We start from the raw sequence: 15,630 nt of genomic DNA on the forward strand, positions 1-15,630 counted from the left end.
TAGGGATATAACGATAAATGGCAAAAATGATAACCGCGGTAAAACTCCCAACAGTTCGTATTACCGCTTTAAATGAAATTGATTGAAAAACCGTGATTGATAGCAGCACTTTAATAAATTCACAGACTGACTGGTACCAGCCCGTAGATGGTGAAATCCCTAAATTCCTTGCAATAGCTCATTGAAAAATGTTTTGCTTAAACTGTTTGACGATTTGCTCACGCATTTAAAATGTTCACAAAGTGGTGACCCTCGCTCTCTCCTTGTTTGTGAATGACTGAGCATTTCATGGAAGCTGCTTTTATACCCAATCATGGCACCCACCTGTTCCAAATTAGCCTGTTTATCTGTGGGATGTTCCAAATAAGTGTTTGATGAGCATTCCTCAATGTTCTCAGTCTTTTTTGCCACTTGTGCCAGCTTTTTTCAAACATGTTGCAAATGAGCTAATATTTGCAAAAAATAACAAAGTTTTACAGTTCGAACGTTAAATATCTTGTCTTTGCAGTCAATTGAATGTGGATTGAAAAGGATTTGCAAATCATTGTATTCTGGCACCAGCTCATTAGCTTAAATGCTAACATGAAAACAAAAGACATTCACTTCTTTCCTCATTAAGAAAATACATACCCCAATCTAAACACATCTAAACACATCGCTGTCTGAGCAAATAAGCTATTCAGTTGTGCACATTGAACCTACAAGCTTTATTACTCTTGTAGAACAAAGTGATCCTTCTTCACTCAGAGGAATACGAGACGCAGGTGTTTTTTTACGATGTGTTTAAAAACTATTGAACAAAGTAGGACCCCGCAACACTCTGCAAAAAGAATATATGATATTAAAGGCCTACTGAAATGAGATTTTCTTATTTAAACGGGGATAGCAGGTGCATTCTATGTGTCATACCTGATCATTTCGCGATATTGCCATATTTTTGCTGAAAGGATGTAGTAGAGAACATCGACGATAAAGTTTGCAACTTTTAGTGCTGATAAAAAAGCCTTGTCTTTATCGGAAGTTGCAGACGATGACGTCACAAGGGTGAGGGCTCCTCACGTCCTCACATTGTTTTTAATGGGAGCCTCCAGCAGCAAGAGCTATTCGGACCGAGAAAACGACAATTTCCCCATTAATTTGAGCGAGGATGAAAGATTTGTGGATGATGATATTGATAGCGAAGGACTAGAAAATAAATAAATAAAGTTTAAAAAAACAAATGCTTCAGGTCTTTAACATGGCTGAAAGTGTATTTGCTGAAGCCTGGAACCAATAAGAGGACATTAGCAGCACTTAGTAACCATGTTTTTCCAAAATACTTACTTCTAATACTTAAGTACATTTTACATCAAGTACTTTAAGACTTTTACTTAAGTACTTTTCTAAAAGGTGACTTCAACTTAACGTATTTTTCTGTTCAGATATTTGTACTATTACTCAAGTATTGCTTCAAGTACTTGATACAGGACTGCTAATAACTTATGTTGTTTCGATAGAACCCTCACACATTTTTCAACAAACTGTGAACACACAGATGTTCCACACTGTGACATCTGTGTGTTCCTTCATTTTCTGTTCGACACTGAAGCTGTCACCGCCGGCGAGGAGGCACTTCCTCTCTGGGTCATCTTTCTGTTTTCTCTTTACAGACACACAATGTGGGTGAGCCATGACTGGACAGGTGCCCTGGGATAACACAAGCCGAGTGTTCAGCATGGAGCCGACAGGTAAAAAACAGGATTTACTGTAATTTGATTGTATTTTTCTGGGTTACTTTTTATGTAATGAGCTTGATTAAAGTAATTTATTATCTCTAATTCACTTTTAAAAAATAGATTAAAAAAAAAATATATATATATATATTAGAGATGCGCGGTTTGCTGTCTCATCCGCGGATAAACCGCGGGTCGGGCTGGTGACATGACGGAAAAATAGATTTTAATTAGATACGGGCGGGTGGCGGTTGAAACATCTTATATGTATATATTTGATATACATGGTTCTGGGATCGGAATCTTTTACCATTCAAAGAGCCATTTAAGACCCGTGTCACAAAGCGAAGAAGACAGTAGGAGACGCTAATATTCCCTAGAATGACTGCCGGCAGTCACCCAGATAATAAGTATTAGGGTGTGCCATGAAGCCATTGGCTTGGTCGCCTTCAACAACATGTTCGAACCATTTGTCAGTCCAGCAACATGTTGTTTGTGGCTTCCGTAGCAACACGCACACGACTGCAAGGCATACTGGGTGACACAGAGTACACAAATCGTTGTGATATAAACAATTTTAACACTCTTAGTAATATGCGCCATGCTGTGAAGCCACACCAATTAAGATTGACAAACACCTTTCGGGAGAACATCCTCCCAGTAACACAACATAAACGCAACTCAACAAATACCCAGAATCCTTTGTATCCATGACAAATTCTGACTATTTTATACACCCCACTAGCAGCAAACCCTCCTCACAGTAACACAACATAAACGCAACGTGCGTCGGTAAGGTGGGCGGGGTTGGCGGCGCGGGGGTGTAAAATATATTCAGGAATGTGTCAGGGATACAAAGGATTCTGGGTATTAGTTGTGTTGCGTTTATGTTGTGTTACTGTGAGGATGTTCTCCCGAAATGTTTTTGTCAATCTTGTTTGGTGTGGCTTCACAGCGTGGCGCATATTAGTAAGAGTGTTAAAATTGTTTATATCACAACCATCAGTGTACTTTGTATCACCCAGTATGCCTTTCAATCTTGTACGTGTGATTGCGGAAGCTGCACACAACATTTTGCCAGACTAACAATCGGTTTGTACATGTTGTTGAAGGTGTTAAAGGCAATGGCTTCACAGCACGCCCTTAATCTTGTCATCAGGATGAACACGATTGGATATTCGCGAGGACGTTAGCGGCTCCCATTATCTTCATTACTCTGTGAAACGGGTTTAAATAGCTATGTGAGTGGTAAAGGTGGCCGACCTCTGATGTATTTCAGCGGGCGGGTGGTGGGCGGGCGGTTGCGGTTCTGATAAAATGTTGGTTCGGGTGGACGGCGGGTGGATGACGACTTTGGTGATGCAGTTGCGGATGATATAATTGCCTATCCGCGCATCTCTAATATATATATATATATATATATATATATATAATATATATATATATCATATATATATATATATATATATATATATATATATATATATATATATATATATATATATATATATATATATATATATGTATATATATATATTATTATTATTTTTATTTTTTTGACACTGACCAACTTCCGATTCACAAAAAATCCAACGGTGCCTTATTTCAGTACCAGGGTTAAGCATAACGTTACACCCGATTGCCAACTCAGCCGGCTATTCGCACTCCAGCACTTGGCGATGACCTTAGCAGCACTGATAGCGGACTCAGCCAAACTACCACTAGGTATTGTTGCAATGCCAAAAATAAATTGTCTCAGAAAAAGCTCCAACGTACTGAAAGTAAAGTAAGGCTTCACTTTTCCAAAAAATGCGATAGCTCTATGCTAATGTACATTGGCTTTGCTATTGATATGCCATTGATTAGCATTAGCGATTTTACATGGCAATTTTAACACCTACAATTTTTTTTAATGAAGACTAGAACTCAAATGCACGTTACAATCAACAACTGATGCGTTATAACTACAACACTTACGGTATTAACACTTTTTGGCGCAACTAAAGGACTACACAGCAGAGATTGTACTGACTAGCCAACACATCATTAACTATACACTCCTGACAGACGTTGTCTTAATCAGCTCATGTTTAGGTGTTGCAATATTTTTTTTATTTTACTATCAAAAACAATTACTATTTATGTACATACCCAAAAGTACCGAAAATTGGTACTGGTATCAATTCTTAGTGACCGGGTATTGGTAACGTATCGGTTACAATGTGAACTGTACCCATTCACTATTATTATTCAGCCTTCGCATGTTCAGATTGTTACCATCACAAAATCTCTGTTAAATATAAAGCAAATGTTTTAAATGACCTAAACATTCAATTGTGAAATTGTTAATAACTTAAACAAAAAATGACAAAGGCCTACTACACAGTTTGATAATAAGTCAGATTTTAACATTTTTAGGAGTTGTACAAGTTTAAAAAGAAGTTATTGTAGTTAATGTGGTTGTCTTGACTTTATCACCAGCTGGCTGCTCCCCAACTGTCCCGGAGCACGAATTGTACCGCAGTGTCCAAGCGGTTTTGCCAAGAGAAACCGACAACCTGCATTCTCCCGACTGTCTCAACAAAGGTGCCATTCTTTAACACAGTTACAAAGTGTGAAGAAACTAAGAATAATTTTCTCTTTCGTGCCGCACATTCAGCTGACGTTGTTTCCGCTGCTTCAGCGTCAGCAGAATGTTCAGCTGTTAGTCAGAAGATTTATTGGGATTTTGCACGCTCATAAAAGATTTTGAGACATTTAGCAAGTTAGTGTGTTTAACACCCTGTACGTGTGTGCATATCTAGGCATGCTGAGATGGACTCTTCACAAGAAGGTTCAGGACAACCCGGCCAACAGCGTGTCTCTGCTTTGGGTTCTGATAAAAGAGCTGGAAAAGGTGATTGACACACTGACTCATCTTTTGGGAATTACATGGGAAACCTTACCATAATTTGTTTTTCACAATAAAATTCAAAACCACTATCATGTTAAAAACTAGTTTTGATGTATTACTTAGTCTTGCTGACTTAAGTTGAAGCTTTTGTCATGTTTCTCTTAAGGCGGAGAGGTGGGACAATCGTGATTACATCATGCCTCTGCTCCACACACTCATGTATGCCATCATTCAGGTACCGTTTTTTTACACTGTTTAAATACAGCAAAACACATTATGTACTGTACATACCTACATATATACATACAGATATATATATATATATATATATATATATATATATATACACATTTATATACACACATATGTACTGTATATCGAACATACATACGTATATACACACATATGTATACATACATATACATACATACATACATACATATACATACATATACACACATACATATACTGTATATGTCCAATGAAGTCCAGCTACTGTGCAGGTTGCATTTCATCATAGTATACAATACAGTGGAACCTCGATTTTCGAACTTAGTTGGTTCTTTAACAGGGTTTGTAAATCGTGAAGTTCGTATAAATTTATATTTTTATATACTTATGTATTTTTTTGTATTTATAATTTACAGATTTCTCCATAAGAAACATTGTAAATACGCATAATGGGTTCCAGCCTCAACAAAAATCCCTATTTTAATTAAAAGGGAACTGCACTTTTTGGGGGGGGATTTTTGCCTATCGTTCATAATCAGTATGTAAGACAAGAAGACAGGTGTATTTTTAAATGCATTCTAACTCTCTGCTTACATTGGTGTCAACTGGAGGTCCTCTATCCCGCTCATAAAGCCCTCTAAATAATCATCCAAAAATCGCCAACAATGCTGCATTTGCATTTTGTGACCTGAATTTTAAACATGTATCAGTGATATTGTGGTTTTAAGTCCTAACACAGACAAACTATTTATTATCACTGAGACCTAAAATCTTGTTGCTGCGATACTGACATCATCACCCAGTGAGCTGCTTTCTCGCCTTGGAGCTTGTGAAAGTTTATTGTAGATCGTAAACAATGCCTCTCACCTGGACAGAAGAAGGATGACAACATAATCCGACAAGTTGGTCAACTTTGATAATAAATTTAGAGCCCGAAATGGTGAGAAAGACACAAAAATATGTTCGGTCCCACTCTCCTTTTTTCTTCGCAAGGAATATGAATCATTTTTCATCTAAACGGGAATATATTAACATTCTAACAGTCGGCATCCTAGTGTGAGCAGACATTGTACAGTAAGTGACGTGTTATTATGTATGTTGGCTCTCATGAAGTCTGCATAAATAGTAATCAGTGATGTTGTCGAAGAAAAAGGCAAACGTCATAATACATTTTTTAAATTGATGCGCCGCCATATGCTTAAAAATATCAAAATGCATTAATAATACATGTTATTATAAAAATGCATGTTACTACATTCTATATATTCTTACAATGTGTATATAAAACTTTGATGGAGGTGTTTGGATGTTTTTTAAGCGCTGTATAGGCGGAATAGAGCGTCTCCAATCGACTCCATTGGAAGCCCATCGACTCCATTGGAAGCTGACTTTTGATCACATGTATTTACTAGTTACAATCCATCCAAAAAAGAAAAACATATGTGTTCTTGTCTTACATAAGGTTTGTAAAAGATGGACAACATTAAAAAGGGCTTTTCTCTCTTAAGGTTTGTACACTTTGAACACAATATGAAGTGTTATACAGTAGTATATATCAAACAAACATAACTGCCAGGGGATAAATTAACTATATTTTTATCTTATGTGTTGCTGTGCCAACACATGCACACAAACACAGAAGTCCCTTTGGTGCTCCCACAAACTATCAGAAATCACAAAATCTTTAACTTTAGAAACCATATGGCTACAATTCTAAACAATTACAAAAGTCATATCCACTCACAGTACATAAAGCTATTTCTAATTCTGATTAACATCGACAAAGGAGCAGTTCGTGCTCGAGAAAGAAATGAGCAGCCAGACGGAGAAAAAAGGAGGTGCCGCGGAACGAGAAGTAGCCTCTCCTGTGCTGTAAAATAAGTCCGTTTTGGCATATTTTTTCAGAAAAGTATGTTCTCATCACAATTATAAACTTGCTGTGGTAGAAAGCCAGCTTCCTCAATCTCTTTAATACAAGCAAGCACAAAATAGCTGCCAGCGGGACACAAATTGAATGAATGCAGCGTTCGTACACAGAGACATGGTTCGCACACGGAGGCATATTTGGCTCGATTTGAAAGTTCATAAACTGAAAAATTCACAAATAGAGAAATAAAGGCTGAGAACAAAGCCTTGTTGAACAGCGGAGAAAAGAACTGATCAATATGCAACGTGGGGGCGGCTTTGCTCGATTGATAGAGCAGCCATGCCAGCAACTTGAGGGTTTCAGGTTTGATTCCTGCTTCAGCCGTCCTCATCACTGCCATTGTGTCCTCGGGCAAGACACTTTCCCTATTTGCTCCCAGTGCTACCCACACTGGTTTAATTGTAGGTTGAATATGTAAATCGTGGGTTCCCCTATGTAAAGCGCTTTGAGTCTCTAGAGAAAAAGCACTATATAAGTGTAATTCACATTACTTTACTTCATGATGTAAAAGCTTGAAACCCGATCGAGAACTGTCAAAATAAATCTGCTAATGGCATATTATGATAATTAATAAACCGATAAAAAATGTTAACGCTTTTTACCTATCTGCAGTGCAGAATGAGTAAAACGTCTCTGGCAACGCATTTCAGGATGTTTGTCCAAGTCGTGTTGCTGTTGTGCATGCGCAAATGGGCAGTTAATCCAGCATTGATAGACTGCTAGATAACCAATAACCAAGTAAGTCAATATTAAAGACTTTTAACAGCAGTTACGTATTGATTTAAATTTCCATGGCACTGTCTTCTTCCATTGTTCGTTGGCACGGACAATTCAAGCCCAAAAAAAACATGGCGCAACAGTTGACTGGCATAGAGTAAAACGCACACTCTGAGGAAGTAGTTTTCTTTTCACCAAAGCACTTTTAGCTTAAAGTAGCACATTACATATGTAACCGGTGGTCTTTTCCTCTGCATTGTGAAGAATTGATTGAACTTGACCGACACCATGGGTTGCTGCTCAGATGCACTTTACTGATAATACACATAATACAATTGTTGTCAATAACTTTCTGCCATTGTCGAGCCCCTACACAAATGTAAAAATGAACTAGAAAGTGAACTTAAGTTCTTAACAAGACATTACATTTTCTGTTGTCGCATGGACGCCTACCTTTCCCGTTATAGACAAAAGGGAAGTTGGAAGGCGTGTCCAACGCATGTAAAAAGACAGGTGTCACAGTAATTATTGCAGTAAGAGGGACAACGAGACAATGGTTTCACACTGACAAAACATCAAAAAACATTCAGGTATTTACATGTAATTTACACATTTTGTGTAATTATAATAGTAATAAAACATTATAAAACACATTATTTACAAGACATAATTGACCCAGTTACACATAATCAAATTATTCACACAAACTGAGCATCAGGTCCACATTCATGTGGATAAATAAGAACAGACATGATTTAACATGACATGACATTTTTAACATAAAAATGATATTTAAGGTTTTTAATAAACACGTCAAGTGCAAATAGATTCCCTTCTTCCTTGACCATCTTTGCCCATGCAAAATGAACTGTGAGCAAGTTACATGCTGCCCCTTTGATAGGCTACAGATAAATGAATAATGTGAATTCATCCACAGCAGCCCTGTGATTATTTCTAAATGCATGTTTTCATTATTTCACAGCATTCCTAGGAATACGTTGACTTTGTAAAAATGTGTACGAAGCGTGTACATGCATGTGTTCATATCCCAGACAGCGTACATCCCAGATGAGCTCTACAAACGTGTTTATGACGTCTGTAAGCAACTGCTGACCTACCCTCAGCCCTACTGCACCGTCGGCCTTAGCTACACCAGGCAGATAAAAACTGAACGCTCCATCCCAGGTACAAATCAGTCTTTTAGTTGTCACTAGATTTCCACTGTAAGCTTTTTGCTTTCATACCTCTCCCAGGATTGATAATGGATGGACGATTGACTGTGAATGTATATGTATACTGCAGGTCTACTCCATCAGAGGATGCTGGTCGCAGAACAAAGACTGAATAATGAACATTATCTCTTTCAGGAGAGGTTTGCCATTTATTCTAATTGTTTAAATGTTACATTAGGCTTTCTAATACTGACACATGATGTATAATTCTGTGTAAATTCTCCCAGGGTTTTTGTTCTGGCCGACCCAGAGGTCTTTACTGGCTCTGTGGCACAAGTTGTGATGGATGACATTGAGGCAGCAATGGCTTCTGCTTCAAGTCCGACAGCTCACATGTGCAATGTGGTCCAACATTCCATCCAGGCTGCTTTAGGAGAGCAGTGCCACGGACCCAAACTGACCAAGACCCTTAAGGTCAGTGCAAGTTTCTCGTCTTCACTTGTATGTTTGGTTTAGTACAGTGAGTATGTCTCTGTAATTATTGACTGTTCCCTTTACCCACCTACAGTATAATCACATATTGTTTTGTTGGTTTCACTATTACTCACCAACTCTATTTTTGAATTCTATTTTGTCAAACATTGACTTGATTTTTTTTTTCAGTTTTCCTAACATTTAATGGAACCATGCAAACAAAACCGAGGCCTATTTTGATCAATTGACTGAGTTCGAAACAAGCATTCAAATCAGTGGTTCTTAACCTTGTTGGAGGAACTGAACCCCAACAATTTCATATGCGCATTCACCGAACCTTTCTTTAGTGAAAAATAAAATGTTTTTTTTCTCAAATTCAAGACAAAGTTATATGTTTGTATGTTTTTTTTTACTGGTGCACAAAAGAAACCATGCATGAACATCATCTTGTTCTAAGAACAAAACCAACACAATGCATGAACTGACAACAAATTAAACACCTGGGAATCACATGGAAAATTAGAGGGAACATTGTTTGGGGGTATCCATAATACGGCGATAGGGAAAAGTTTTTATTCACACGATGAGTCGGGTGTGTCTTGACCTCCGCCGAACCCCTGAGGCCGACTCACCGAACCCCTAGGGTTCGATCGAACCCAGGTTAAGAACCACTGATTTAAATAGTTGCACCTGCCTAGCAACAATAATAATAATAATAATAATAATTATTATTATTATATGATATTTTTTTAGATGGATAAAAAGAGGTGTACTGTATACATTTTTGTAGAAATATCTTTATTTGTCTCATATAAAATGTACAGCAAAATGTGTTGCTGCAATTTACCCATCCTCAATAGGTAACCATTGTGCGGTATGGTTGAGGCTTAACATCTTTGTCCAAAATGAATATAATAGTTATAAGGAGTTTAAAACTGAATATGATATTCACGGTCCACAATATTACATAAAACTGTGCAATCTATCTGGCCAATATAAAAGCTATATCAAGAAATCGGTCTATTAAAAGAATGACAATGCTCTGTTTTGATTGCCACTCTCAGAGAGGTACTTATTTAACCTTTTATTAATTATAGTGGGTGACAATTGCATTGGTGTCGAACTGAACTGCATGACAGCACTGAGAGGCTAATATCACCAAAATATCAAAAGCACCTCTCAGTATTTTTTTTTTTATATTTTATTTTATATACAAAAAACACACAGATATTATTCCGTCTAATAAAATAACACTGTATTGAACAATCCCAATTCAAAACCAATCCCAGCCCCGCAACTCTCCAAGTAGCAATCCACAGACCAATTGAGAAGACATACAAACACAACACTAAAAACAACAAAAAATAATAATAACAACTGTATCAATAATAATAACAATACTAACGTCAATGACGGTGAAGGGGCTAAGAATTTCATTGCATCTCATAAGCTTGACATACACATTTATTACCACAAGAAAGAAAGTCATATTTTAGGTTCCTTTAATCGTTCAAAAAAAAGTTATATAATTGATCCCATATTCCAAGATATGACTTATTATTATCTAATCTAAATGCAGTTATTTCTGCAGATATCATCGCCATAGCTTGTGTGTACCAGTCAATAAGAGTTGGACTATCATCATATATCCATGTGTTTATATTATTGTTTTTGTTATAATGCATATTGACAAAAATTCATTTTAATTTTGGATGACACAATACTAAATTGATGGAGATCTCCAATATTATAAATTTGAGTCGTCATTGAGATATTTATACCTAAGAATGTGACTGCTTCTTTTGTTGTTTTAGACTACAACTTATTTTTTTCTGACATTTTCACAGTAAATGAATGAGTTCCTTCAGCTTCCTGACACTTTATGCTTTATACATTTAAAGAAAATAAAACAGCACTCCGTATGATACAATACAATTCTGTATCACTGCAAAAAAAAATTCCTACGTTCATTTATCTGGTTTGCCCAATATTGATGTTGATTGTGCTTATGTGCAGTTGTGCAATCAAATACATTCTTCACGTCAAAACCCCCAAACTGGCTCATACAGCATGTACGTGGCAAATAAAACATCCTTAATGAAGGCCTGCTGTCCATTGGCATTGGGCCTAAAGTAACACCTCAGCAGGACACACACATAGGGGACATACGCACGCCCACTTGTGACCTTTAACATCTTTGCTATTAATACATCGCTTGGGTGTATTTGTCTTCCTGTATGCGTGTTTGTGTTTGTGTGTTCACCCACGTGTGTTTGTGTGTTTTGGAACAGGATATGGATGTCGAACCTTATTTTCAGGATGTGTTGGCGACTCTAGAGCAGTGTGTCAAAGAGGGCCACGGTGAGGTGGGGGAAACACTGAGGAGCCGTCTTCAGCAGCTTCAGAGTGAAATTGTCACAGATACGCCCTCAGGTAGGAGCTACATGAGAGTGAAGGACAAAACAAAAGCCCTGTGGTTATGTAGTATGCATGTTGCAGAAGCGTTAATCTGCTCTGACTGAGGCAAGACACAGTGTTGTTTTTACCAGGTCATCATAGGTCAGGGGTGTCTAAACTATGGTGCCTCCATCTTAATTTTAGATATCTGACAGTCCAATTGCTGAAAATGTGCCACTTGGGGATAATGTGAGTATGACCATGAATTGGTCTCAGAAGTGTATACAGCACTGTATTCACTGATATGACCCAATTCAAGTAACATTTCCCACTCATGGCACGGATAAACTGCAACCAATACCAAAAGTCAACACACAAGGTCACACATAACACAACCTGCTCACTAAACTGTGTGGATATTATAAAAAATGTCCACGCACCATACTTAATTAAAAATTACAGACATTTATATCCACTACAAAGCATGATTTAAAAAAGCAAAGCACTCCACACTTGTCCAAATCGGCGCATTTTTACTAATGGTTAGGACCATCAGTTGTGTTGTGAATGAGAAGGTGTGTCCAAACTTTTTGCCTGTACTGTGTATATATATATATATATATATATATATATATATATATATATATATATATATATATATATATATATATATATATATATAGATATAGATATATATATACGTGTATGTATATATATGTATATTTATATATATATGTATGTATTTATTTATATATGTATATATATGTGTATATATGTATATATATATATATATGTGTATGTATATATATATATATATATATATGTATATATATGTGTATGTATATATATGTATATATATGTATATTTGTATATATACATATATATATATACACACACATATATATATATATACACACATGTTGTATATATATATATATATATATAAATACCGCATTTTCGGAGTATAAGTCGCTCCGGAGTATAAGTCGCACCTGCCGAAAATGCATAATAAAGAAGGAAAAAAACATGTATGAGTCGCACTGGAGTATAAGTCTCATTTTTGGGGGAAATTTGTTTGATAAACCCAACACCAAGAATAGACATTTGAAAGGCAATTTAAAATAAATAAAGAATAGTGAACAACAGGCTGAATAAGTGTACGTTATATGACTCATAAATAACCAACTGAGAAGGTGCCTGGTATGTTAACGTAACATATTATGGTAAGAGTCATTCAAATAACTATAACATATAAAACATGCTATACGTTTACCAAACAATCCGTCACTCCTAATCGATAAATCCCATGACATCTTATATGTCTAGTCTCTTACGTGAATGAGCTAACTAATATTATTTGATATTTTACGGTAATGTGTTAATAATTTCACACATAAGTCGCTCCTGAGTATAAGTCGCACCCCCCGGCCAAACTATTAAAAAAACTGCGACCCCTAGTCGGAAAAAAACGGTATATGTATGTATATACTGTATGTATATATATATATATATATATATATATATATATATATATATATATATATATATATATATATATATATATATATATATATATATATATATATATATATATATATATATATGTCGTGGTGGTTTGTGCAGCCCTTTGAGACACTAGTGATTTAGGGCTATATAAGTAAACATTGATTGATTGATTGATTGATATATATATATATATATATATATATATATATATATATATATATATATATATATATATATATATATATGTATGTATGTATGTATGTAAAAAATCTAAGTTTTCCAGTTCGAACGTTAAGTATCGTGTCTTTGCAGTCTAGTCAATTAAATATAAGTTAAATAGGATTTGCAGATTGTATTCTGTTTTTATTTACGATTTACACAATGTGCCAACTTCACTGGTTTCGGGGTTTGTACCACTGGGGACTTTGGGACACTGTTATACGATCAATAAAAAAGTATATTCTTTTTCAAAATGAAACCATTATGTACAACATGAGGTTGCGAAATTATGAGTTCCTCACATAGAGATGATGAGTTGAAGTGGCCCTGGAGAATAGCCTTCAGGCACACTATTTGTCGTTGGCGTCCGCCCACCACACGTAGGAGAAGTGTGCATTATAACCGTTGTGAAACATAAACTGTGGCTAATTATGCAAATTAGATGATGACATCATCGAGACTTTGCAATGTTTGTGTGTTCTGTAGCAACACTCCCCCATCGTTTTTTTTGCATCATCATTGATTTATTGTATTTGTTAATTTCAAATATAGATCTCCTAGAATCCAGGAAATAATACACAACATGCAGTGCTTTTTATAATTTTAACCTTTAGAAATACCATCAGAAATAACAATTCATACCTTTGTTTATTTTAGCCATCTTTTTTTTCTCTCAAATAGTTTGATTGAAATGTTTTCGGTGTCTCTGATATTGTTGACAATCCAACATTTGGCCCTACTCCGGATATGTATTTCCGCTGCTGTCACGTTGCTAACTCATCCGAATAAACTCTTCTAGTCTCGTCTGTGAGGAAGCTACTTTGTTTTGTTATGAGTGTCAATGTGACAGTTTTGGTCACTTCCTCTTCCTCTGTATCCGTGTGTGTGTGTGTGTGTGTGTGTGTGTGTGTGTGTGTGTAGAGCCTACTTCCGTTGGACCTCTTTCTGACTGCCCTCTTCCTAACCCTGAGATGAGCTTCCACCTGTGGGCAGAGGATCTGGATATCTGTGAGTGGCTCCGGACACTGTGGGGGGTCTACAGGAAGTTGTTCGGACCAGTCAGTTGAACTGAATTAGAGCCCAGAATACAAAGAGCTCAAGGGAGGTCAAAATGTGTCGAAACATTTCCTCAATTTGACCTCTAGCACTTTCAAGCAGAAAAAGGCATTTCACCAACTGTTTCCACAGAGTTGTCTTGCGAAGATGATAGATAGTGATACACATTGCAGTATTGTCCTTTGCGTCAAACTACTATACTTTCACATGCTGGGTTGATTATAAATCGCCTGACCATGTTCCCTGTACTTTTTGTGCTAACAAGCATCAAATGCTGAGCGTCACATGGCATGCTTTAATCCAGTCATGAAATGTAGCGCACACAGCTTTCCCATTCATGAGTCATATCCTAAAGATTTGCGATGTAGTGGTCCAGTTTTAACCTACAAAACAGTCGTCCCCAACACTTTTTGCACCACAGACCAACAATAGTTATTGAGATTTTGGACCATTGGATCCACTGGACTTGTAGTAACCTTTCCATGCCAGCGTAAGTGACTTGAAAAACGTCCACAGGGCGAGAAGTGGCCAAGTGTCTCCGATCCAGCTCCACAACGGAGAATTTCTCCCTCAGCTCGGATCACGAGGACCCCGAGCTGGGCGACTCGCCCGGCGAACTAATGCCACATGACCAGACTCGCTTCTCGGTCATATCCAACGACAGTGGCATTGAAAGAGACCTACACCCCGGCGGCGATACATCGGCCATGGCATCGCTCGATTCCACCAATGTCAGCGCATCGTGGGAAGCCTGCAAAAGGTAAAAGTCATCCCCGCTTTTGGTCTGCAGTGCTTATATATAATGTATTAATATATATATATGTATATATATATATATATCTGCGATGAGGTGGCAACTTGTCCAGGGTGTACACCGCCTTCCGCCCGATTGTAGCTGAGATAGGCACCAGCGCCCCCCCGCGACCCCAAAGGGAATAAGCGGTAGAAAATAGATGGAGATATATATATATAATATTTATATATATATGTATATATATATATATATATATATATATATATACATATTATTATTATTATTATTATTATAGTTAAAAATTTACTTTAACTAAACTGTGGTGTTATTTTTATTATTTCTTTAGTCGTAACATACAGTACAATGCAACGTCGCTTTTAGTAAGCGTTCCAAAATGTTACAACGTACGAAAACAGAAGTAATTTTTTTCCATATGAAATAATACTAACAAAAAATATAAACACACATTTAATATATAATCATTATAGTTTTACATAAATTAAAACAATGTGAAATAGATTTCCTGATGAAATAGATACATTAACATTTTGCATCACTTTATTGCAGACTTG

General features: G+C 36.6%; 1 protein-coding gene across 3 annotated transcripts in view; it reads left to right on the forward strand.

Moving 5' to 3' along the window:
- Positions 1-15,630, forward strand: part of LOC133559409 (phosphoinositide 3-kinase regulatory subunit 6) — a 76,565-nt gene that overhangs the window by 33,015 nt on the left and 27,920 nt on the right. For 2 of the 3 annotated variants that reach the window (XM_061911148.1, XM_061911155.1), the window contains exons 2-11: positions 1,650-1,727; positions 4,194-4,298; positions 4,517-4,608; positions 4,772-4,840; positions 8,533-8,665; positions 8,783-8,852; positions 8,940-9,126; positions 11,418-11,559; positions 14,170-14,256; positions 14,821-15,064. In XM_061911148.1, coding sequence (XP_061767132.1) covers positions 1,670-1,727; positions 4,194-4,298; positions 4,517-4,608; positions 4,772-4,840; positions 8,533-8,665; positions 8,783-8,852; positions 8,940-9,126; positions 11,418-11,559; positions 14,170-14,256; positions 14,821-15,064 — 1,187 coding nt within the window. In that variant the 5' untranslated portion in view covers positions 1,650-1,669. Of the gene's footprint in view, positions 1-1,649; positions 1,728-4,193; positions 4,299-4,516; positions 4,609-4,771; positions 4,841-8,532; positions 8,666-8,782; positions 8,853-8,939; positions 9,127-11,417; positions 11,560-14,169; positions 14,257-14,820; positions 15,065-15,630 lie in introns of those variants that run through there. The other variant, XM_061911162.1, reaches the window with a different exon arrangement.

This window comes from Nerophis ophidion, linkage group LG01 (genome assembly GCF_033978795.1).
Source record: "Nerophis ophidion isolate RoL-2023_Sa linkage group LG01, RoL_Noph_v1.0, whole genome shotgun sequence".
In the NCBI taxonomy this organism is placed as follows: Eukaryota; Metazoa; Chordata; class Actinopteri; order Syngnathiformes; family Syngnathidae; genus Nerophis; species Nerophis ophidion.